Source organism: Euleptes europaea, chromosome 1, assembly GCF_029931775.1.
Source record: "Euleptes europaea isolate rEulEur1 chromosome 1, rEulEur1.hap1, whole genome shotgun sequence".
NCBI classification, from domain to species: Eukaryota; Metazoa; Chordata; class Lepidosauria; order Squamata; family Sphaerodactylidae; genus Euleptes; species Euleptes europaea.
In genome coordinates this window covers 121,564,815-121,590,198 of record NC_079312.1, presented here as the reverse complement: position 1 = coordinate 121,590,198, position 25,384 = coordinate 121,564,815, and the positions used below count along the sequence as shown (strand labels likewise).

General features: G+C 43.0%; 2 protein-coding genes across 2 annotated transcripts in view; one reads left to right on the top strand and one right to left on the bottom strand.

The window, feature by feature from the left end:
* Window positions 1-2,944, top strand: part of TBCD (tubulin folding cofactor D) — a 186,685-nt gene extending 183,741 nt beyond the window's left edge. The window contains exon 40 of the mRNA XM_056848257.1: window positions 2,876-2,944. Coding sequence (XP_056704235.1) covers window positions 2,876-2,884 — 9 coding nt within the window. The 3' untranslated portion in view covers window positions 2,885-2,944. The remainder of the gene's footprint in view (window positions 1-2,875) is intronic.
* Window positions 2,945-5,856: 2,912 nt separating this feature from the next.
* B3GNTL1 (UDP-GlcNAc:betaGal beta-1,3-N-acetylglucosaminyltransferase like 1) overlaps window positions 5,857-25,384 on the bottom strand; it is a 274,115-nt gene continuing 254,587 nt past the window's right edge. Inside the window, exons 10-12 of the mRNA XM_056850830.1 lie at window positions 19,667-19,735; window positions 15,540-15,614; window positions 5,857-5,986 (exon numbers count right to left, since the gene is read on the bottom strand). Coding sequence (XP_056706808.1) covers window positions 5,906-5,986; window positions 15,540-15,614; window positions 19,667-19,735 — 225 coding nt within the window. The 3' untranslated portion in view covers window positions 5,857-5,905. The remainder of the gene's footprint in view (window positions 5,987-15,539; window positions 15,615-19,666; window positions 19,736-25,384) is intronic.

Genomic DNA, 25,384 nt, shown 5'->3' with positions numbered 1-25,384 from the left:
GTTGGAACTGGGTCCAAGTATAGGCACAAAGTGACATTGTTGCCCTCACCTAGTGCTGGGCCTTGTTCGAACAGCCAGTCACGTGATCCTCTGAGGAAGGAATGGTGATGATTGTTTTAAAAATCATCACCCAAGATCAGCCTTAAACAACACAATGGCGTTGTGCAACACTCCACACACACACACACCACACACACACACCGGTCGAGTGACAATGAGATAACAATTGCAAGAAAGAATGCTGAATCCTGAATGCTGTTTTGCGTTTCCTGGGTATTAAAGCACTTGGAAGTGGCCTCACGGCTCTCTGATCCAAGAGTGACAGCCACATCTGCGCCTCTTTGTGCTCTAGCTGAAGACGTTGCTCGCCGCAAGCTGGAGGAATTTTCACAGCAGTTTGATTCTTTTTTAACTCATTTTTCAAAGGGGATACATGAAAATATGCAGCACTACCCAGCTTGCAGCGCTCATGTTTCATAAGGGCACAAAAGTGGGGGGGGGGAACACTAAGCCTTGTTAAAGCCAGGGGGGAAAAAACATTTGAAGTGTGTTTATTTTACCAACCCTCTTGAACTTGATTCACCTTTTTGTGGGAGGACGCTCACAGATGAATCTGTAAAACAAACTTTTATTCATGAAAGTAATTCCTGTCTCTGTTAAATAGTAAAAATTGTGGGAATGAATTGAAAAAATTTCTAGCTAGTTAAAAGCAACCAGCTAGGGAAGCGGTTGGACCATTGGATGACAATGGGAGTAATGGAACGATAAGGGAGGATAAAGCGATTGCTGAGAAGCTAAATGAATTCCTCTTATCTGTCTTCACTGTTGAAGATATAGGGCAGATTCTTTCTCCTGAACAGAGGTTTTGAGGAGGGGAGAATGGGGAACGGGCAAATAGTGGTAACAAGGCAGGAAGTCCTATAACGACTAGACAAATTGCAAACTAACAAGTCACAAGGACCAGACGGTATTCATCCTAGAGTTTTTCAAGGACTCAAATGGGAAATTGCTGAACTTCTAACAATGATATGTAACATGTCCCTTATATCAGCCTCTGTACCAGAGGACTGGAGAATGGCCAATGTAACACCCATTTATAAAAAAGCTTCCAGGCCCCCCCCCAGGAAATTACAGGCCAGTTAATAATTGAAAGCATTATTAAAAATAGAATTGTCAAGCATACAGAAGGGCAAGGCCTGCTGAGGAAAACCCAACATGGCTTCTGTAAAGGTAGGTCCTGTTTGACTAACCTTTTAGAGTTTTTTGAAAGTGTCGGTAAGCATGTGGACAGGAACGACCCTGTGGACATTGTGTATTTGGATTGTGTATGGCTTGAGAGCTGGCTGAAAAATAGGAAGCAGAGAGTAGGAATCAGTGGTCAGTTCTCATAATGGAGGGATGTGAGCAGTGGGGTCCCTTAGGGATCTGTGTTGGGACTGGTGCTTTTCAACCAGTTCATAAGTGACCTGGAGTTGGGGGTGAACAGCGAGGTGGCCAATTTGAAGATGACACCAAATTATTTAGGGTAGTTAAAACAAAATTGGACTGTGAAGAGCTCCAAAAGGATCTCTTCAAACTGGAGGAATGGGCATTAAAATGGCAAATGAAATTCAATGTGAGCATCATGGTGACCCAAAGTGATGCATATTGGGGCAAAAAATTCCAACTTCACATATACACTGATGGGATCTGTGCTGGCAGCAACAGACCAAGAAAGGGATCTTAGGGTGGTAGTGGATAGCTCGAGGAAGATGTCAACGCAGTGTGCGGCTGCTGTGAAAAAGGCAAATTCCATGATGGCTATAATTAGACAAGGAATAGAAAATAAAGCTGCTGCTATCATACTGCTCTTGTACAAATCTATGGTGAGACCACACTTGGAGTTCTGTGTACAGTTCTGGTCACCACACCTAAAAAAGGATATTGCAGAGCTTGAGAAGGTGCAGAAAAGAGCAACCAAAACAATCGGGACTAGAGCAACTGCCCTATGAGGAGTGGTTAAAATGCTTAGGGCTGTTTAGCTTGGAAAGAAGGCAGTTAAGGGAAACATGATAGAGGTCTATAAAATTATGCATGGTATGGAGAGAGTGGACAGGGAGAAGCTTTTCTCCCTCTCATAATATTAGAATGTGGGGTCATCTGCTGAAGCTGGAGGGTGAGAGATTCAAAACAGATAAAAGGAAATATTTCTTCACACAACACATAGTTAAATTGTGGAACTCGCTGCCCCAGGATGTGGTGATGGCTGCCAACTTTAAGAGGGGAGTAGACATGTTCATGGAAGAGAGGGGTATTCATGGCTAGTAGTAAAATTGATACTAGTCATGATGCATACCTATTTTCTCCAGGATCAGAGGAGCGTGCCTATTATATTAGGTGCTTTGGAACACAGGTAGGATAATGCTGCTGCAGTCATCTTGTTTGTGGGCTTCCGAGAGGCACCTGGTTGTCCACTGTGAGAACAGACTGCTGGACTTGATGGACTCTGGTCTGATCCAGCATGGCCTTTCTTATGTTCTTGAACCCTTCACGAGAGAGAAAAGCCCTCCCTTCAGTAAGACCAAGCATTCTCCTAGTCATATCTCCAGACAGAAACTGACTGTGTATGAAGGTGTATCTATTCACCCATGGTAGAATCCTGTGTTGCAACTCTTAATCAAGGCAAGAGATCACTTATAAAATGCTATCATTGGGACCCATTCACAAAGAAACTTAGTTTATAGATTTTAAATGTTTTAAGTATAATGAAGAAATTATCCACATTCTCATACAGCCCAATGGATTATCATTGCTTACATTTTGTTTTACAAAGGAACTCTTAAGCCATTCCATAACCTCGATCACCAACTGGCTTCTTTTTTCTTCTTTTATGCAGAGCACATAATTGGAAACCCATTAATGGTGAAAACAAAAATTCTTGGGATGTGGTAACACAAAAGTGGAAGCAGCCATTGCCTCTGCAGTTTGAGATACTATTTTCTGAACAAATGAAAAGTAAAACTGAGTACGAGCCTGTTTTCCAGAAGAGCTTTAAGAGAAATAAATGTTTTAAGTCATGTTGATGTTCTTGTACCTCAGCATTTAATCTGTAACCACAAGATGGCAGTTTGGCCACATGATCTTCTCTCGTCTGTCAAGTTCAGTATGAATGCTGATATTTTGTGTTCCTCTAAAAAAAAAACACCTGAATTAAAGTAACTTCCTGAGAAATCAAACCACCTCACTTATTTTTTTTGTTTATTCCACTTTCCTCAGCTACTAGCTATTACAATGAAGTAGTGAACATACTAATGAAAAATGTGGATATGGTAAAGGAGGTCAACCTAAGAATTGAAATCATGCATCATTTAGTTCACCATTCCATCAGAATCAATCCTTTACTCCAGTTGATAGTCACAGAGTGGTTGCTGTTTTGTTCTTCAGCAAAAAGAGAAAGGGGAGGGTGAGAGAAATGTTTTCATCCAGTTAACATCCCCACATTCTCAGTGATGTCCAGGAAAGGGACTGTTGATGTTCTTGGCATGGGCAAAGGGCACCAAAACATAACCTAGATTGTTTGATTTCAACTGAAAATCTGAAAACATGCCACATCTATAAACAGGAAGTACAGCTGGGCTCTCCTCTTTCCATCTTCCCCTCTTAGATATGAAATATGTAAACCTGGCCTTTTGCTAGTGTCTTCTGTGCTAGTTTAAATGGCAACAAGTATGCACTATTACACGTTTGTGAGGGTGCTCTTTAAATGAGGACATTATTTAAGAAGAAAACATGCTTGTTTAGAGAAACAAGGTAGCTTTTTCTGTCTGAGTCTCACTTGATATTAGTGAGCCATATACTCCTCAGTCAGGTGTTCATAGCTTCGGACTTCTGATGGAGATAAACCGCTGGCGGAATTGTATAGCAGTTCTTCACGTTATGACAACTGATCTCAACATTATGGCGGAGGAGAGTATTAAATGACAGAATAGCCTCTGATAATGGATACTGATTTCAGACATCTCTATAAGCTATATTGTCGTCTAAAATCGCCCTCCCATATCCTGTACTTTCTAACCTGCCTCAGGATGTTAAAAAGTGGGGCCTCTTTTGAATCCCTGCTTTTGAACCACTTGCGACACAAAGCATAAAAGAAAGATTTTGCATTAGGAGAGCCGGCTGTTCCTGCCAATGATGGGGCATTGGTCTACTTCCAGTTCCAGTGCAAAAAGAGCGCCTATATGCAAATGAGCATTTAGGCATAACTTAATTATAACTTTTGGCATATCTTCAAAGCAGCTATTAAGGCTGTCACTCAATCTGTAGTTTACCTCTTATCATTGCCAGACAGCAGACAGATTAATTCATGAGAATTCTTGAGATTAATTCATGAGAACATACAGGAAAGTGTGAAATCAATGGAGTACTCGAAGTTCTTATAGAAGAATATAAATCACAACTGAATAAAAAATGGGTGTTTCTGTCTTTCTACACGAGCAGACCCTGTTCGACTGGAGTTTTCAAAAATCTGCCAGTTAATTCACTGAGGGGTAAGGCATTATGTCTGGCCAAGAAGAAAAGTCTTCAAAAAGTTGGAATGGTTAAGAATGCAAGAAAATCTGGAAGCACTGGAAAAGATGGGGTGCTCTGTCCCCAGAAGGAGGGTTCCCATTTTCTTCTGGCATCACCACATAGTTCAAGATGGACCCTTAGTTCTAAGTCCGTGAGTGTCTTATACATTACTAAAGGGAGGTCTGAGGGAAAACTTGGATAGGAGATCTGCAAACTTGAAAGTCTTTCGTCTAGTATCTTTGTCCAAGATAGTCAGTGCTGGGAGAACTGCAGGGCCTCACTGCTTCTTGATTCATCAAAATTGATAAAAGTACCTTCACTTACAGTTTCCTTTTAAAAGTTAAGTGGCTGTATTTCCCTCTGGAAAACTGGGTAAAGAGAATCAGTTGTATGATCTCTACCAATTAAGCTGTTTAAAGGGTTTAAAGCTGATGAAAATGTAGTACAAACTGTTTGTATGTGAGGGAAACACAGCTGGGTGCCACAGATTCTCATTGGACTGTTGAATCAGGCAAGTGTGTGTCAGGTCCTGTTTTCATCCAAGGCACAGGTGATCGTGAATCTGGTGATCCCTGGTTTTCTTCTCCAATATTTACTTGATGTAGCTATACCTTGCTTTTCAATCAGAATAGCTCCTAAAGCAGCTTATATTTAAAACGTATTGTTTTTCCACTTATTCTTCCCCTCTGAATTGGTTCCTGTTATTGTTTATTGTTATATGGTTTCTGGGCTCCCTCAATAATTTTAAATGAGATATTGTGGTTTTAAATTGAAATTGTTGTGGTTTAAATTGTGTTGGAATGTTGTAAGTCACTCTGAGCCTGATGTGAAAGTCAGGAAAGGGCGGCATAAAAGTCGAATGAATAAATGAATAAACAAACAAATAAATAAATCCATCATACTATAAATTACAAGTATATGACTGCAAAATCAAAGTGGAGTGCAGTGGTACCGTAAAGCTTGACAAAATCTGTTCCAGCATAAACTTTGCGAGTCACAGCGCATTTTGATCCAGGATGTGTTTACACCCTTTTATATTAGAAGAAATGTTATTTGGTCTACCTGCAGGGAGCCTTTCTGAACCACCTAGATATGCTGCGATTGTAGTCTAAATTCTGCTATCCTGGGTCTAGTTTATCTCTCCCCAGTTTGTTTCCCTTTATTTCTGAAACATGGAAATACAAGAATTGTGTAATATTTGAATTTATTAATAGTTCCCTTGAGGGAGGAGCTCATGAGTAAAGCAGATATTTTCCAGTAACACTGCAACCACAACTTGATAGAAACCAAAACTTTTGCAAATCATGCCTCCTTTGACTTGTTTTGCAGTGTACAACTTCCCAATATACCATCAACATCAGTTAAAATGGTGGTAATCCACACCTTCCTTCAGGTTCAACTGGTTCAAGTTTTCTTCAAACTGTCCGTCTGTCAGATCCTGTAGGAAGAGAAGCAGTTGAGTGTGTTTGCCATTATCCCACTGAGATTCAAAGGCTTCTGCAGCTATGGTCCTTACTCCTGTTTATACAAAAATGAGCCAAATATCAAAGGTAGAGCTCTTCCCATGTACATAGCAAGCACAAGCAACCGCCGTTATTACAGTTATTTCCCCAAAATCCTAAAGTACAGAATTTTTTTCAAGTTGTTAAAAAACATTAGAATTTGAGATGAAATCTACACTTGGCTTTCATCCTGCTCAAGATGATCATGTCCACATTTCCCTTGCTCTACGGAAGCAGTCACTAGGTTCTGCAATGTACTGATTGGTGGTAATGGGAGACACACAATGGGAGACAAAAGCCAGGTAGAGTAGGAAGTATAGAAAAGAGAGGCTTAATCAGAAGGGAAATAACGTAAGGAATTAATTCTGAGAGAAATAACATGCTCAATAGTGTCAAAGGTCATGGAGAACCTGCGTTGAAGAGGCCCTTACTTTGGCCAGGAAGTGGTCACCAACTTTTGAGGGTAGTGATTTTCAGTAGAGCGGACAATGTGAAAACCAAGTTAACACAAGTCAAAATATGAGCTGAGGGATAAGAAATTAAGGAAGTAAGTATAAAAGCTGCAGTAGGAGTTGAAGAAGGAAGGGCTAAAATACAGGATGAAGGAACAACTACTTTAGTGGCATTGGTACTACTCAGGCCCCCTTGGAGAAAAGCTTGGTAGCTGCATTACATTTGGGGGGGGGGGCATAGACTTCACATTTCAAGCAACTTACACAGATGGAATACTGATGACAGTTTGGTGCATTAGTGACTTGGTGGATTTCACATAATGAATGGCTTCTCCACTGAGAGAAATCTTTCATCATCAAGTAAGTGGAATATTAACTGTGCTTAGAGGGGCTTTCTGTAAATCCTATTTATGGTATAAAGAGGAACTTTGTATCTACTCGCTTGTTCCGCAGAATATTAGGGCGATGAGGCATCCCTCCCCCCATTGCTCCCTCCTCCCCTTTGTGACTGCCAATGATGTCATATTCTTCACTTGCCAACTTCAGAATTCCTTCTGAGCCTTTAATTTAGGGCATTCTTAAGTCATGTTTCCAGTGGGATTGGCTTCAAAGAACACTGCAACAAGAAAGAAGCCACTGCCTTTGTACAGGAACAGGAAAGCAGATATGACATAATACCTAGAATACAGGTGATGTGTTGTGAACAGAGTACATGAATACTGTCTAATCCTGACAGCCGCCACCAGAAAAGGAGGCACGAACAGTGAGAGAAGTGACTTCATGACTGTACTGATATCTGATGACTCATCGCTCATGCTCTATCTTAGCTATCATGCCATATACAGATAGTTAACAACGTGATTATTAGAGAATGCTTTACAGGAAAGAGTGCTGCTGCAATGTAGAATTTCTCAAGAGACATTTAAACATGGCCTGAGTATTCAGCTTCATGCCTCCTAAGAGACAGAAGATGCTCAGGTACCGACTTTCATATTTCGACCAATTGATGATACGACGAGCACGTGATCATCTATCGCAGTGGTTCCCAAACCTTTCGGGCCAACGCCCCTTTGGTTCCACAAACTCAACCCCAGCGTCCCCCTACCCTATCCTATAAAAAGCATTATTCAAAATGGGGGTTTGCATGACTCACTAAAGAAGATAATAACAATAAAATTTCAAAACAGTAACAATTGCACATCTATTTAAAATCAAAAAACTTTTTAGTGGAAATTTATTCAACAAAACTGATGTGATCCAGTGGTACCAGCTCTTCAAAGTCTGGAAAAAAATTCTGATAGTTTCCATCAAATTTGCCAGCATGGTGCCATAGTTTGATCTATTGTAAATTAGTGAGCAACACAGTTGAAGGGGCCCACCTCAAGCACCCCCTATTGCTCTTTTGCCTCTTAGTGCCCCCCCAGGTAATCCCACAGCCCCCCAGGGGGTGGTACTGCCCACTTTGGGAACCACTGATCTATCATGATGGAATTACGAACATGATGCTTTTAAACCAACCATTTACCCACTCCCTCTATGGACATACTGTATCCCCAAAACTCCATTCCTTAGAATTCCCTGGAAATTTCTCTTTTGTTCAAGCATCTGCCCATCTTCTTGATTGCAGATAGCAATGGGGGTCACCCTTCTACCCCCTCCTTCCCCAATTAGTATCCAAGGGAAACTGAGTCAGTTTTACATTACAGAGTAGGGAGGAGAGGGTTTGAGAGGTTTATTTTGTCAAAGCAGTTCAGGGGATGCAGTGGAACAACTAGGCTGGAGAGGCGCCTGAGATCTCTAAGTGGTCTGAGATCTCTAAGGAGGCTGCTTGCCTTCCCTTAAGCTTGGCTGCTCCTTCTCTACCTGTTTGGTGTAGCTGACCGATAGCTGGCCAGATACTTACGTAGTGATGCCAAGATGATCAAGCTCACATAGGAGCATACTACAACAGTGGTGGGCAGAAGGTCATTGAGGAGTTAGTAGTAACTTCCCAAGCAGTTAAAAGTAGCTCTCTGCCCTTCCTTCAATTGCTTTCTTATCCTCTCCTTTAATGTTACCACAGCAGCTTCTCTCCTCTTTCAGGAGAAGAAGGCACACACACTTTTGTTCTGGATGAGAAAACAGCACCCTTTCCCATCTGTCTCTCCCCCCTCCCTCCCCCACACACCCTCATTCTGGATGGGAAAGAGGCAGGCTATTGACTCCCTCCCTACATCAAAGCTGTTAGCTCTCTGTTTTCCCTGGAAGAGGCAACTATTTTTCTCCTTCAGGTCACGTTGGGGTGGGGGTGGTTTGTTTTGGGAAAACAGAGAAGGATTTCTGCATGGGAGCAGGGTGTAATTTTTGCACAAACCACCTTTTATATGACTGGTAGCTCACGAGGCTGTGGGGGGGGGGGAGTCGCTCCCAGAAGCAAAATCTACCCTCCCCTGTCCTACAGTGCAGGAAGAGGGCGGCAGCAGCTAGACAAGCAGACTGGCTGGCAGACTAAGAATGATCCGTGCCCCACAGAAATGTTTTGCAGTAGTACAGGCTCAATCTAGAGTAACGGCCATCTACAGCAAGGGGCAACGGCTTCGCAGAGTAACACAGCCACGTTCTTTGCTCGATCCCATTCATGGCTTTTACTGCCACGTGCTGGAAACTTTAAAAAAGTATGCAATACGGAGCTCAGCAGGTACTTAATTATTCTGACCAAGCATAACTTTAAGGGGAATGCCAAAATAAGCTAGCCAGGAGCTGCTTGCGGGGTGGAAGGTGCACTGCGGAGCTGGCAAGTATAGAAATTCCACCCATAGGTTTAAACAGGTTCCAAAGAAAACAGCCAAGCTCTTCCAAGTGTGCAAGGTTAAAGAGTGTGTATTTCTTTCTTCCTCCCTCACACCTCTGATAATGAACCAACCATTCTGGAAGGGATGGGGGGTGGGGGAACTCTTTCAGTACAGGACTCCAACACAGAGACAGCTGCTCCCAGAGGGTATGCCAAAATAGGCAGGCTCTTCAAACCAGATGCTCAATGAAATTGGTGCTGTTTCTTGCATCAGTCACATCCTGAGCTTGCTGGTTAACGTAGCACTCACTCCTCGCCACCTTCGGAGGCAGAGATGTAAGATTCTTTCTCATGAGTTTGTAACCTTTGCTGCAAGAAACCAGGTCCCAGCATTCCATACTGTATGCAGGTACTTGTATAGCACAGCTATGCACTGGCAAATAGGGCTGTTGAAAAAAACAAATTCGGTAAAGTTCGGCTTCGGCAAAATTCGGCCCTTTTAAATTCAGGCCGTGCCGAAGTCCGAACTCCCCCGGTTTGGATCCCTGAAATTCGGCGGGAGATCCGGAGTTCGGGGAAAAATTCGGCCGGGTCTTTAAAGTGCTGGGCGCCGCCTGCCCAGGCAGCGCTCACCACTTCAAAGAGTCGGGAAAAGGGCGGGGGTCTTTAAAGAGCCCCCCCGCGGGCCTTTACGGGGCTTCCATGAAGGCAAGCGCGGGGCTCTTTAAACAGATCTGCGCCTTCCAGCTGGAAGGCGCAGATCTGTTTAAAGGCCCCCCCCCGCGTGCCTTCAGGGAAGCCCGTAAAGGCGTGGGGGGGCAGAGGGGTTTAAAGACCCCCAGCCCCTCTTCCCAGGACTCCCGGGAAGAGGGGCGGTGGGTTGTCAAGCCCCTCTGCACTGTCTGCGCAGGCAGGGCAGAGGGGTTTAAAGACCCCCCGCCCCTCTTCCTGGGATTCCCGGGAAGAGGGGCGGTGGGTTGTCAAGCCCCTCTGCGCTGTCTGCGTTTCCAGCTGGAAGGCGCAGATCTGTTTAAAGACCCCCCGCGTACCTTCAGGGAAGATCCCTGAAGGCGACCGGGGGGGGGAGATGTGTGCCTCCCAGCCGGGAGGCACATATCTGTTTAAAGGGCCCCCCGCGCGTTTCCAGGGAAGCACCCTGAAGGCATGCGGGGGGTCTTTAAACAGATCTGTATCTCCCAGCCGGGAGGCGCAGATCTGTTTAAAGACCCCCCCGTGCGCCTTCAGGGAAGCTCCCTGAAGGCGCGCGCGCGCGGGGGGGGGAGATCTGTGCCTTTCGACTGGGAGGCACAGATCTATTTAAAGGGCCTCCCTGAAGGCGCGCAGGGGGGGGGGAAGAGATCTGCACCTTCCAACTGGAAGGTGCAGATCTGTTTAAAGGGCCCGAATTCACCGAATTTATTTGGGAACACCCCGAACTCGCCGAATTCGGCTCCCCGTTTCCCCCCCTTTTTTGAGTTTGGTTCAATCCGAACCGAAAAACCGCCGAATCGGGGGGGGAAACCGAACCGAATCGACAGCCCTACTGGCAAACAGAATTCAAATATTAACCCCTTTTCTGATGTGGAAAAGCAGGGTGTAAACACCTCCTCCTCCTCCTCTTCCTCTTCGTCTTCTCCTTCTCAACTTTGCCCAGCCAGAAGAAGAAGGGCTATGCAACTCCATGTAACTATTCCACATCCTCAGCAGCTAGAACTCATTCAAGCCAGTGCACCTAAACTGTGTTCCGATAAGGTCTTGATATTGACCGGCAATAACAGCAGAGTTAAAGTCCCGATAAATTTGAGCAAGTTTGCACACTGGGAAAAAGAGGCACCATTTTAATGGAGCCATAAAGGCAAAGCTGGACAAAAGCTGATTTGAAGGGGGCGTTCCGGCTTTTTCAAGGCCATCTTTGTGGGACTCTGGGGAAGAACCACCAAATTTTCTGCTTTGGTGAAGATTGGGTTGGGGATCCAATTTTATGGGCCCCTAAAGAGGGTGTCCCAGCCTCCATCAGAAATAATGGAGGAAAAATTGGGGGCCCGTAAAATTGGGGGCAAACTCAAGCTATGCTGCTAATTTGGTGCCTCTACTTTAAAAAATAGAACGCTCCCTCCAGATCCCCACAAAGTTTCCCCATTAACGAACATAGGAGCTGTTCCCTTTAACGTCGGTATAGGGATTCACCTTTTTTCAGATCCCCCCAAACTGGTTTTGTTAAACCCAAATCCGAAAAATACCAGAGGGAAATTTTGCACATCCCTACATACAAATATGTCTTAGCAGTGAGAACATTGGTCCCTTCTCACTCAGTTTTGACAGCAGCAACTCTCCAATGTCATAACTAGAGAATGTCTGACAGCAATATAATCAATACCTCCTTAGCTAGCTTCTCTATTCTGAACAGTTCCCAAGTGGAGGGGCCCTGGCTCAGTGGTAGAGCATCTGCTTGGCATGCAGAAGATTATAGGTTCAATCCCGGCATCTCCAGTTAAAGGATCAGGTGGTAGGCGATGTGAGAGACCCTCTGCCTCAGACCCTGGAGATCTGCTGCAAGTCTGAGTCAGCAGTACCAACCTTGATGGACCAATGGTCTGATTCAGTATAAGGCAGCTTCATGTGTCCAAGGTATTTTGTAATGTTAAACTACATTCCTGAATTTTAAAACTCATTACTTTTCTTCCAATCTTCTAGGGAGCCAGTGAGCGATTCTGCTTTTTGGCAGTTTTAAATATCTGAACATGGTAATCACTAGGGTTGCCAACCTTCAGGTAGGAATTGGAGATCTCCTGCTTTTACAACTGATCTCCAGCCGATAGAGATCAGTTCTCCTGGAGAAAATGGCTGCTTTGGCAATTGGACTCTATGGCATTGAAGTCCCTCCCCAAACCGAACCCTCCTCAGGCTCCACCCCAAAAACCTCCCTGGCAACCCTAGTAATCACTAGTTTGCCAATATCGTGCCTTTCTCCAATCTAAACATCCTCAGTTGACTTTTGCTTTTATCCCTGTTGTTTAGCTTGTACTCCTGTTGCTTTTATAGTCCCCGTTTTCTTTCTGTGTGGTCAATGCATCCTTTTTGAACTGTGGTGCCTACAATGGGACACAGTGCTGCAAATACCTGTTCTTAGTGACTTTGTTTTGCCATCTCCTGGATAGGATCTCGATGTGTAAAGCACCAGCGGCCTTATGTCACAACATCTCAGGGCCAACTCTGGCTTCCTGCTTTTCATTTAATAAGCTGCCAGTGGGGAATTTCTCTCCTCTGCCTCGCCCCCCCCCCCCCCAAGCACTGGCTGTCATCAATTTTCAGCAGGTTTTAATACAATGCCTCCCTGATAATCACCTCTGTCCTCTTCAGGACTGCAGCAGAGACTGGAGGGGGTGGGAGAGCTCATATCTGAGGGAAATGAAAAACAAACCTACCAGGCTGCTGTGGATTTAATCTCCTCTTTCACATGCGGCCTGAGCAGAAAAGAAAGTTCAGGGGGCCCAGAAATACATCTAAGTCTGAATCTGCGGATTTAGCCTTCGTCTGCATAATATCACCACAGAGCAACAAAAGTTCAGCTCCTCTAAGCAAGTTTTAACCAGTTTAGAAACCATTTCCTCTGCCATCAGGCCTACAGGATGAAGACTTGCCCACAGCTGGTTTCTCTTGGTGGTGGAAGGCTGCTTGAAGGGAGGTCGGGCGATCAAAGGTGACACCAAACCAGCAAAACCCGTCTGTTTCGTGCAAAGTGAGAAAGGAGAAAAGCACTTCAAGTGCGCAAGTCATCTTGTTACACCTCAGCTGCTTTCTCTGTTTCTTAAAGGAAATGGACTGACTATTGGTATGAAATGCAAAGAGTAACTCAGTGACTTACGGAGGTTTGAAAATGTGATTAATCTGCTCCTTGTATATTTTGTGTCCTTTCTGAACTGGCCTATGTTAATCTCTAAGGCAATCTCTGTTAGCTGTTTGCTCTAATTAAATCATATTCTCCATAAAATACACCCAAAGTAGCTTACAAGAAATAATAATAATACATAAAATCACTCAGTCCAACGATCAGTAGAATACTACTAACTAAATTGCTACCCAGGCTGCCAACATGACTATACCATCTCTAGATAGCTTCAGAGCCTTTTATAACCTAATTATAAATTGTAACTGTAATATAAACCTGGAAGATAAGTGATACTCCACACATGTTACATGTGTCTAGGGGAAACATTTATTTATTTATTTATTTATTTATTTATTTATTTATTTATTTATTTTTGAATTTATACCCCGTCCTCTCCAGCACTGCAAGGCTCAGGGCAGCTTCCAACAATAGTGCACTAAACATAAGAAACACATAAATACACAAGCATTTCAAGAATACAACAAAAGCTTAAAACTCCAGTTAAACAAAGAGAGCGCCCTATCTCAATGGCCAGCTCACGTGAACACATGAAGCTGCTGTATACTGAATATACTTGGTCCATCGAAGTCAGTATTGCCTACTCTAGTAGTAGTAGTAGCATTTATTTGTAGGCCTTCACAAAACATCATTCAAAGCAGGGGAGTATTGCCTACTCAGACTGGCAGTGGCTCTCCAGGGTCTCAGGCAGAGGTCTTTCACATCACCTACTTGCCTAGTCCCTTTAACTGGAGATGCTGGGGATTGAACCTTGGACCTTCTGAATGCCAAGCAGATGCTCTATCACTGAACCACAGCCCCTCCTATGAAATGTCCTTGCCGAGGAGGTTTGCCAAGGTGTTAATTAGAAGGCCAGTCACCCCCAAAGCCTAAGCTGGGGAAGACACCAATGGCAGGGTTGGAGGAGGAGCAGAGGAGGGAAGGAAAAAATAGGAGGGGAAGGGAAGGAGAAGAAGACGGAAAAAGAGCAAAGGGGCAGGGAGGCAAGCCAGTTGATGTACTGTTGCTGCCCTCAACCATATGCCTAGCATAACATCTCTGTTTTACATGCCCTGCGGAACTGAGTTAGGCCCGCAGGTCACAGGTCTCATTAGACAGAGAATTCCACCAGTCTGGGGCCAGAGCCTAAAAGGCCCTGGCCTTGGTCAAAGACAGCCAGATGGTTCTAGGGGCAGGGGCCACCAGCAAGTTGTTCTCAGCTGAGTGTGTAATGCTCTCGGGGAGTGGGGAGGTGTAATGGGAGAGAAGGTCCTGCAGATATGCTGGTCCCAGACCGTTTAGTACTTTGAGTACCATTTTTCTAGACACCAATATGGGCATTTGGGGTGGCATGAAGAAAGGCAAAATGTATGTGTAAAGTAATGTCAAGTCGCAGTTGACTTATGGCAACCCCATAGGGTTTTCAAAGCAAGTGATTAAGAAGAAGGTGGTTTGCCACTGCCGTCCTCTGCAAAGTCTTCCTTGGTGGTCTCCCATCCAAGTACCGGCCCTGCTTAGCTTATGAGATCAGGCTATACTATATCCTTTCACATTCCACAAAGGCAAAATAGGACTGATAAAATTAAAGAGAGTACCATGTATGTAAAGCTCCTTAGGGAGTGGGAGAAGAATGGGATAAAAATGTGGCAAAGATTTTTGCATACTTCTGGAGTCATAATTTGCCCCCTTTCCACTTTTGGACATCAATCAAAGGGGTTCTATAACAAATATCACTACTTAACATATTTATATAGAATGGTCACACACATTCTTCTTTGGAAGGTGTGTCAGTCTCCCCCTACTGGACATAATCTGGTGAACTGGATTTGTTTCCTACACATGAAGCCTTGTGTAGTGACCTTGGGCTAGTCACAGCTCTCTCAGTCCCACCTACCTCACAGGGTGTCTGTTGTGGGGAGGGGAAGGGAAGGTGATGTTAAGCTGGTTTGATTCTGCCTTAAGTGGTAGAGAAAGTCGGCATATAAAAACCAACTCTTCTTCTTCTTCTAAGGACGAAGAGGACCCACTCCCAACCATGTTGCCACAGTTTGGGTCCAGCACAAGCGCCAGAAGCACCTGCCCTGGACCACAGTGGCAGCAACACAAACTGGAGGATGCTCCAGCTGTCTTTGCCACCCTATGAGAAGGTTCACTACCCCAGTCTATGCTGTTATCCCTGCCCTGCACCTAGCCATGGCAGGATAGGGGGTCAGCCAAATGGCTTGAGCTGGCCCTGCACCAAGTAGCCGTTCAACTGCCACCTTGTTCTTCAATGTTAACACATTGTCTTCCAAAATAAAAACAAAAAAATTGGCCTTAGTACCTTTGTTGCAAATGAAATACACTGTTATATATTACTGTGGATATCAAATTATACTCACCAGTTTCACACAAATTATGAAAGGTGGGGAAGCATCTCTGAAATGTGTGATGGGTATTCTGGGTTTGGGGTTTTCCTATAAGAAGAAAAAGAAGAGTTGGTTTTTATATGCCGACTTTCTCTACCACTTAAGGATCAATCTGGGTTACAATCGCCTTCCCTTCCCCTCCCCACAACAGACCCCCTGTGAGGTAGGTGGGCTAGTCTCAGCTCTCTTAGAGCTCTCTCAGCCCCAAGGTCACCCAGCTGGCTTCATGTGTAGGAGTGGGGAAACAAATCTAGTTCACCAGATTAGCCTCCATTGCTCATGTGGAGGAGTGGGGAATCACTCCTACTCTAAGGCTGTAGTTTGGATTCCAATAAACAAAATGGCACAATATATTAAACTATTTGTAGAACAGCTATTCCCCCAAAAAACACAATATGGTTTCTGTATCAGTCATGGCTTCTGTGGCTGCAAATTCACCTGTGCACTGCACCGTGGTGAGTGCTGACATGTTCATGGCTCTTCTTCTCCTGCCAATAAACACGCAACAATTCAGTGTTGCTCCCCTTTGTCTAATGTTTGTTGTAACTGAGTGGAAATGACACGGCTTCCGGCAATGCCACTTTGAGAGCAAAGGGCCACAGAGGGCTGCTAGTCTCTCACACAGACAAGGAGATATAAATTATACCCCTGTAGGTTTCCCACTTCCCTTAAAATGTTGTTTTGGCCTCGGCATACAATGGGGCCTCTGGTCCCTCGTAAGCGAGTAGCAAAATTCCCACTGACGTCAGCATGGGTAAGATCCAGCCTCTGAGGCATCATCCTTTTTTTAACTGGCATAATTTATGGACATAGGAGAAGCTAATTCACAAACCCCCACACCATTCTGTTTTCCCTCTTCTACTGTATTAATTTTACAGGGTCTCATTCAGGATCTTTGTTCTGCAGAAGGAGAAACAGCATGAGTTGAATTTCCTGGTGGGAAATGTTCTACTGGGAAGTGTAGTTTCATTCACTCTTTCTATTCTGCATTTCCAAGCAATCTTTCTGAAAAGAGAATTTGCCGTTCTGAACAGTTTATTCTCGTCTGCCTGTTTACTCCCACCCAAAATGACAGCCATTCATAAGGAGATGGAAGGGTGCCAACCGGTGCACAGCGATGGGACACAGCTTGCTGTCCTACTTGGGGCTACTGATTTGGTCACACACCAAAACCTCAGTGTCCCTGTGGGGCTTTTTATTGCACATCAAACCAGTTTCTTTACTACAAAGGTGAAATATCAGTGGGCTTTAATGCTGTTCCTGCTGCCAAACACAGTGTGAAATCCATTCCAATGGTGCTCAGATTCTCAATCTGGCACTTTCACGTTGCATCTCGTTTTAGAACTCTCAGAATCCCAGTGCTTTTTTAATGAGCAAATGAAAATCCAACAGTTTTCTCGCCCTCATGCTTCCCTTGAGAAAAAAATGAACAGTTTCTGATAAACTTTCAGTAAGTGAAGAGATGGATTTAGGTCTTTTTAGAACTTCTTTTAGGAGATCTCGAAGCTAAAATGACCAAACTGAGACTATTGTACTTTGGTCACATTATGAGAAGACAAGACTCACTGGAAAATACAATAATGCTAGGAAAAGTTGAAGGCAGCAGGAAAAGACCTGAGCAAGGCTGTTAACGACGGGACATTTTGGAGGTCATTAATTCACAGGGCTGCCGTAAGTCGGAAGCAACTTGACGGGACTTAACACACAGCCAAGATGTGGGATTTCTGCACTCTGCAGTGACTGCAAACTACCCTACATGTCCCTATTCTTCTTTCTCCAGGAGCTAAGGCAATAACAAATTAGACCATATTCAACAGTAATTTTGAATTTTTCAACCCAAACAGAACAACTATAGTTGGCATACATTTTATTCCAGCACATGCTTTCTGGTTATAAAATCCAGCACTCTTCTACCCAGAATTTGCAACTCCCCTGACAAATTCAACCTCACTATATTCAGTTGTGGACCACGGGCAAGCGGCTCCAAGGAAAGGGGAAGGAGAAGTAACATCAAATAAACACACATACACTGTACTCTTTGGGAAATAAATGGCCACAGTTTTATTAATCACAACAGAATGGAGCATTGGCGGAAAACCATGTTGGCGGATCCAAGATATTGGGTCATCACCCTGTAACACTCACTCTCTCTCTCTCTCTCTCTCTCTCTCTCTCTCTCTCTCTCTCTCTCTCTCTCTCTCTCTCTCTCTCTCTCTCTCTCTCTCAAGCATCGATAAACAGCCCAACCACCTGTTGGCACAGCACCGGAGTAGCGCTTAGGAGGCCCCACCAGGACGGGCAGCTCTGTGTGGAGCCAGAGCCACCTGGGATTGGAGCACCCCAATACAGGCCCCCAAGCTGGGCAACACTGTTGTACTCCATCCCAAGACCCCTTATGGGGGTTCCCACAAACGGGAAGGAAAAGCACATCTTCCCTTCTTGGATCAGACTCCATGCAAAACCGCCAGAACAAACTGTGACAAAAGGAAATCAAACAACATAACAACAGAACATAGGGAGGGTGGGAGGGTAACCTTGCTGTCCTGCCGCAAAACAGGACAGCTGCTGGGCTGCGGCAGCTTTAAATTGGCGTGGGGAGGGGTGATGTCAGGACGCCCCGCCCAACCGCTGGGAAGCGAGGGGGAGAAACCGCGAGGCGAGCGTGGCCTTGTGAGACGGCGACGGGCGGCAGCCCAGCCTGGCGGAGACCTCTCCCCTTTTCTTGCATCCTGCCCGGTAAGTCCACAATGGGGGGACCTGTTTAGTCAAGTCCCCCTTTTTTGCTCAAAATCTTACAGCAAAGGCTGTTACCATATATGGAACGAGAAATGCCTGATGTTCAAGCTGGTTTCAGAAAAGGAAGAGGCACTAGAGATCATATTGCAAATGTACACTGGTTACTGGAGCATACGAGAGAATTTCAGAAGAAAATCAGCTTGTGTTTCATAGATTACAGTAAAACTTTTGACTGTGTGGATCATGAAAAGCTATGGCTGGTTTTAAAGGAAATGGGTGTGCCACTACATCTGATCGTTTTAATGCGCAACCTGTACTCTGGACAAGAGGCCACAGTTAGAGCAGAATATGGAGAAACAGAATGGTTTCCAATTGGCAAAGGTGTCAGACAAGGATGTATTTTATCTCCCTATCTCTTCAATCTAGATGCAGAACATATAATTAGGAAAGCTGGATTAGATTTAGATGAAGGTGGAGTGAAAATTGGAGGGAGGAACATTAATAATTTGAGATATGCTGATGACATTACATTATTGGCAGAAAATAGTGAAGATTTGAAACGACTACTGCTAAAAGTTAAAAGAGAAAGTGCCAAAGCAGGACTACAGCTGAACATCAAGAAAACAGAAGTAATGACTACAGGAGAATTACACAACTTTAAGGTTGACAATGCGGAAATTGAAATTGTTGAAGACTTTCTATTCCTTGACAGTGAAGAAAGCTGAGAGGAAGAAAATAGATTCATTTGAAATGTGGTGTTGGAGGAGAGTGTTACGGATTCCGTGGACTGCCAAAAAAACAAATCAGAGGGTTATAGATCAAATCAAGCCTGAACTGACCATTGAAGCTAAAATGACTAAACTGAGGCTGTTGTATTTTTGTCACGTCATGAGACGACAAGAGTCACTGGAAAAGAAAGTCATGCTAGGAAAAGTTGAGGGCAGCAGGAAAAGAGGAAGACCCAACAAGGGATGGATTGACTCAATAAAGGAAGCCACAGCCTTCAATGTGCAAGATCTGAGCAAGGCTGTCAAAGATAGGACATTTTGGAGGACTTTCATTCATAGGGTCACCATGAGTCGGAAGCAACTTGACGGCACTTAACACACACACACATTCAGTTGGTCAACAAGCATTATACACTCTCCACTATCAATATAGAAAAGAGCAAGAGTCCAGGAGAACCTTAAAGACTAACAAAATTTCTAGCAGGGTATGAGCTTTTGTGAGTCACAGCTCACTTCTTCAGATATGCTATGGACAGAATAACACAGCTATCCATCGTGTTCTACCAAAATGAATATAGTATCACACTGCAGAAACAGCATTTCAGATAGTTCTGTTTCACATGTTACACTACCCACCTTAGATTCTTCATAAGTGTAAAATCCTCTTGTGATCTTATTTTTGTCTACATCACAAAATGCAATCACCTAAGGAAGGCAGAAAGAAAAGTATTAGTGAAGTGGCCGAATAAACGCTATTTGTTGACAGCATTGAACCTATTACTCTGACCTTATCAACATTACTCCTCCATTCGATGAAATCTCTATGTGTGTATGTGTGCACATACCAGCAGGCTGTTCTAAAAGTAGCACAAACCAGTTATTTCATAACATGGATCATGAATCTCAAAAGGCTGGTAATGATTTAAGGTTCTCTGAAAAGCGCATGATAGTCACATCAATCATGTCTCTCTAGATTTTTGTTTTTAGTCAGAATTAAGGCTCCGACTTTGCTCTTTCTGTGAAGCTGTCAGGTCATACCAAAAAACGTAACATATAACATTGTACAAGTTAAGTCAACAGCGGTGGTTACAGGAGCAGCTCAATTTCATCATTTGCTGCTACTTAAGTAGTCCTAGCTATACCACTACTTCACAGGGCCTCCGTTCAGATAACGCTTCAAACTATGCGGCTGAATCCCATAGATCCATTTAGTCAGTGAATGTTGATCATTCTCTTGCATCAGGCTCCTTATGTCAAAGGAAAGCACCTCCATGATTTAGAGAACTGGCAATCAGTAAAGGATTTGTATCTTTCATCCTTCTCACAGCTTCGCTCTTATTTTTCTGTTTAATGTTATATTTACAGAAATGCAAGCTGATTTTTCCAGGTATGCCATCCCCAAAAAGAAGAGGATCATCTTCCATTTGTATAAAAGTTACAGTTATGTCCAGTAATAAGTGTTTGTGTGTGCGTGTGTAACTATTTGGGGGTGGGGGTGGTCATCTTACATTCAGGGTCATCTTCCTTTTGAGTAAATGCTGACGTAACAGTAGTTGACCATGACACTTAAAACACTGCAGTTCAATTTCACCCTCCAAACCAAAACCGGAATTCCACTTCAAAACAGGGTTCCAAAATAAATTAACTAAAGGACCCTAAGAGCTGAACTTGGGTTTGAAAAAGTAACAAAGAAATGGCCCCAAGATTATATAATGTGTCAGAGGTGACAATCATAAGGCTGATGCAATCCATTCATGGCAATCATCATGTCCACAGATAAACTCTTATTGAACATGAAGAAGTAAAATTAATAAGGTTATGGGACTGACTTTAGCAGTAGATCCAGTCACCAATAGATTCAAGGAGATCTTGTTTGGCTATCTTAAGGGAAGAGGTTCAAGAAAGCAAGCATACTGAAATTGCTTTCACCTTGATTTTAACTCTTAATGGCATAACTTTTGGGAAAGGCCAACTCTTGAACAGTAGAAAATTAAATGCTGGGTGTTATTAAGCTCTTAAGTGCCAACCACAATTTGCAAGTCAAATATCACAGCAAATTCTGATTAGCACTATGCAGGAAACAAACTGGGAAGCCATATGCAAAGGAAAAGCACACATAAGTCCACAGTTCATCTATGATTCTTCACACCATGACTGGAAGATCAGCTGAGCTGAGCCAAAATATTTTACTCTTGAATTTGCCTCTTTGAAATCTCAGGTACAGATGAGTCATGTGCACACAACAGTTAAAATATTTCCTGAAAAATATTCTGTTGCAGTGGAATGTACTGTTAAGTTGACAACTTTTCTTACAAAATATCTCCCCCCACCCATCATTCCTGTCATGTAGTAGTGGTGGGGAAGCAAGGCAAGGCCTGGGCAGAGGTGAGGGTGGTCTATCATAGGCATCTAGGAGTGGAGTGCCCTTATAGCTCAGATCAGTGGCCAAGCATCATCTGGAAGCTTTTATAAAGCTTGTGAAGTATCACATGGCCTTTTCTAGCCTTTTGTTTTCTTGCTTGTCTGGCTTGTCTTCCTGTAGTTTTCCTCCTCTGCCAAAACTGTCTGCTATTGAACAGACAGAGTTTCCCCACCACTGACATTCCTCAGATCTTGGGTCCAGGGGGCCTCCTCTAATGTGAGTCCTAGCAAACAACCCTGTTTCCTACAAGTTGCCACCCTAAGTTCTCCTTCAGGTGACAGTTCCCCCAATATCAGAGACTACATCAATGGAATTTCCCCTTAAGATGCTGAGAGGGTCAGGATCCACCTTCCCACAGCATAACCCCCTCCCATAAATGTATTTATAACCAGATTAAAAGTGATTGCACTCAAAGCCCTTCTCACAGCAGAAGACTGATGAGCACCCATCAGTAGGAAACGCATTTTTAAAGGGGGGGCATATAATTATCAAGTCTCTGATGAATGGTCTCTAGTCCATGAAAGCTTATGTTAGAATTAAAATGTATTAGTCTTTTGGGTGATGGAAGATTCCTCTCTCTTTTTGCTGTATCAGACTAGCATGGCTACCTTCTTGTAATCTTATATAAATTATATAATATATAAATATATATAAATTTCAGATTTATATATTTCAGATTACAAGATTACAAAATCAGATTACAAGATTTATATATTTCAGATTACAAAAAGGTAGCCATGCTAGCCTGATACAGCAAAAAGAGATGGGAATCTTCCATCACCCAAAAGACTAATATATTTTAGTTAGTCTTTTAATTAGTCTTGTAATAGACACACACACATGTGTGTGAAGTGCTGTCAAGTCGCAGCCGATTTATGATGATCCCTTTTGGGGTTTTCATGGCAAGAGACTAACAGAGGTGGTTTGCCAGTGCCTTCCTCTGCACAGCAACCCTGGTATTCCTTGGTGGTCCCCCATCCAAATACTAACCAGGGCTGACGCTGCTTAGCTTCTGAGATCTGAGGAGATCAGGCTAGCCTGGGCCATCCAGGACAGGGCGCGCGCACGCACACACACACACACATACATTTTAAAGTTAAAATTGGGGTCATACTGCTTTCTAGTTTTCAATTATTCTTCATCTAGGCTACAAACTCTTTGGAAAGTACAAAAACTGGAAATCAACATAAGCACTTTGTCTGATCTTAGCTATTCAACAGCTGCCAATGATATCCTGAAGATGAACAACCCTATCTCCACCTATCTTAGAAAAGGTAAAGTGTTTAGATGTTATCCCATAACGGATAAGAAGGCTGCACATTAATTTCCTGCTTCGTCCTAGAATAGTCAAAACGGGTAAGAAGGAGAGCAACAGAAGGATCCACTGGAAAATGGTATTTTCAATGCTCATTCTGAAAAGACTACAAAACTAAAAATCCACTGAGGAATTTGGCAAGGCTGAATCCATAAAAATGCTACATTAATAAGCAAGAATTTATAACACCACTGTCAACAAGATAAATGCTGAACTTTGCTGTTTAAAAACATTGCCTTATTTGTGTTGAATAGCTACTTTCAGAGAGTACAGAGAAATTAAGGGAAGCATAATGCCACAGGAGTGTGTGTTGAGTGCTGTTGTCGCGGTCCGTGCCGTTAAGGTAACGAAGCTCTTAGAATTGACCCCTTCCTGAAAAGGGATATTTTATCTTATTCTGCCTGCTACACACTAAGCAGTGATCAACACTTTCCACCTCTTGCGAGATAGACTTTCTCTTGAAATGTTCCAGTAAAAATATGAAAAGAATATATGAATAAAAATACTATTTATTTCACGTAAAGTATATGCATGTAAATGGTTACAGAAATAAAATCTATATTAGTTAGTTCAACAGGAACAAAATACTATCTTATGTATGCAAGCAATATTAGCAATATCAACAATCTCTATGACTCTATAAGAGTTTCCCAAGGATATATTTCATTCAGGAAATAATACAGTTTACAGAAATCTTGTAAAATAATGGTTAGTGCATTGAATAAGTATTCTAATTCAAATTATTTAAATATAAGACATACTATACCCAGTCATGTCATAGCAGAGTTTCTGTAAGGATTCTATAAGTTCACTTAGAGAATACCTGAAGGAAATCTAACTATTCTAAGTATTACTCTGCAACTACTAAAGGCATTGAAATAACAAAGGTAGGAGAGATCTCTTTGGTTCCATAGTTTCATGTTAGAGCTGATACTATAGCTCTTCCAGCAGTCTGTTTGTGACTGAAGGCATGAGACCATAGAGTCTCTATATGTTTGAGGTTTATGGGTCTGAAGCCCATGTTCAAATTAGATAAGGCTATGTGAAAGCCATCTTTGAGTATGCTTTGCTGTAAGCATTGCTGTATAGCTAAGAGCCACCTTGATGGTTTGGCTATACTGTAATTAATCAGTATTTGAAGCTATGTGTAAAGCTTAACATTATGTGTAGAGTATAAACTCCATTTCATAATCTCTCTGGCAGTGCCAATCTTAGAGAGTACTGAGTATAGTTCAGTTTAAGAGCTTAAGGCTCCATGGATCTCCATCCCTGTATTCCAATTATATGTATTCCAATTGGAGTAATTCTATGTGTTAGCCATTGTTGGCTGTAATGCATGTTTATGTATGCATGTGTATGTCAGACAGTTCTATGTGAGACCTCAGTCTTGGAACTGACTGCAGAGTATATTCAGTGCTTCCTCCTTGTGTAGAGAAACCCCTGGAATACGCTCTGGTAGTGGGCTTCTTAGAGAAGATGCATTTACATCTTGTCTGTCAGAACTAGGAAGTCTATACATAAGATAGATCTTATGAGGACTTATATTTGGCCAATGGCTTCTATAAGTTCTCAGTGACACCATACTCAAGTATGATAAGATCCATACCCTTATAATCCTTAGATTAAGGGTCTTCATCACATATTCAGGATGAAGCATTGTACAGACAGTTATCCCAGACAATCAGTCTCAGAGAGACAAACTGTGTGGTATAATATCTCTCTCTGTGAGAGTTCTCCAGACTTAGAGACAAGTATAAATGATTGTTCCTAATTCACGCAAGAATCAGGTTCCTAATTCACGCAAGAATTAGGCTGCCAACGTTTTACATCTTTTGTAGATGGAGGAAGTCCATAGGTCAATAGGTTTAGACCATCAGGAACCTCTCTAACCGGTAGTCAGAGAAAGGTCTCTATTTATACCTTTTCAGAGCCTTTATCTTGTAGATGTGCTGGAATAGGTCCAGTCAACTTTGGTTCTAGAATCCCTTAGCTAAAGCATTCTATAAATAAACAGTAACTTAGCCAGTAGTTCATCAATAAGCCTTATAAGCAGTATTATGCACACGACTGCCATCTGCAGTAGTTAGCAGATATGACAGTGTCTATCATTCCTTGTCAAGCAGTATGTTTTGCTTAATCAGATAAGCACACCTGCAGCTGCGACCTTTATCTGTGACAGCTGTAGTAAATGACTATAGCAGCAGAATCTGAGTTTGCTTCTACAGCATAGCAAGTAAGCCTTGAGCTTATACAGTGAAAGGTGTTCCAGTCCATGAAGTGACATAACATCTTTTTAACACGTTTTAACACATTTCTATCCTTATGAAGCCTAATGGGACATGTTTTCATATCAAAATCCTGTTCATATATGGTTGCCTGCGAGTTGCTTCCAACTCATGGCGACCCTATGGATCAATGTCCTCCAAAGCGTCCTATCTTTAACAACCTTGCTCAGATCTTGCAAATTGAGGGCCGTGGCTTCCTTTATAGAGTCAATCCATCTCTTGTTGGGTCTTCCTCTTTTCTTGCTGCCTTCAACTTTTCCTAGCATGATTGTCTTTTCCAGTGACTCTTGTCTTCTCATGTGACCATTGTAGCTTCTAGGGTCAGTTCAGGC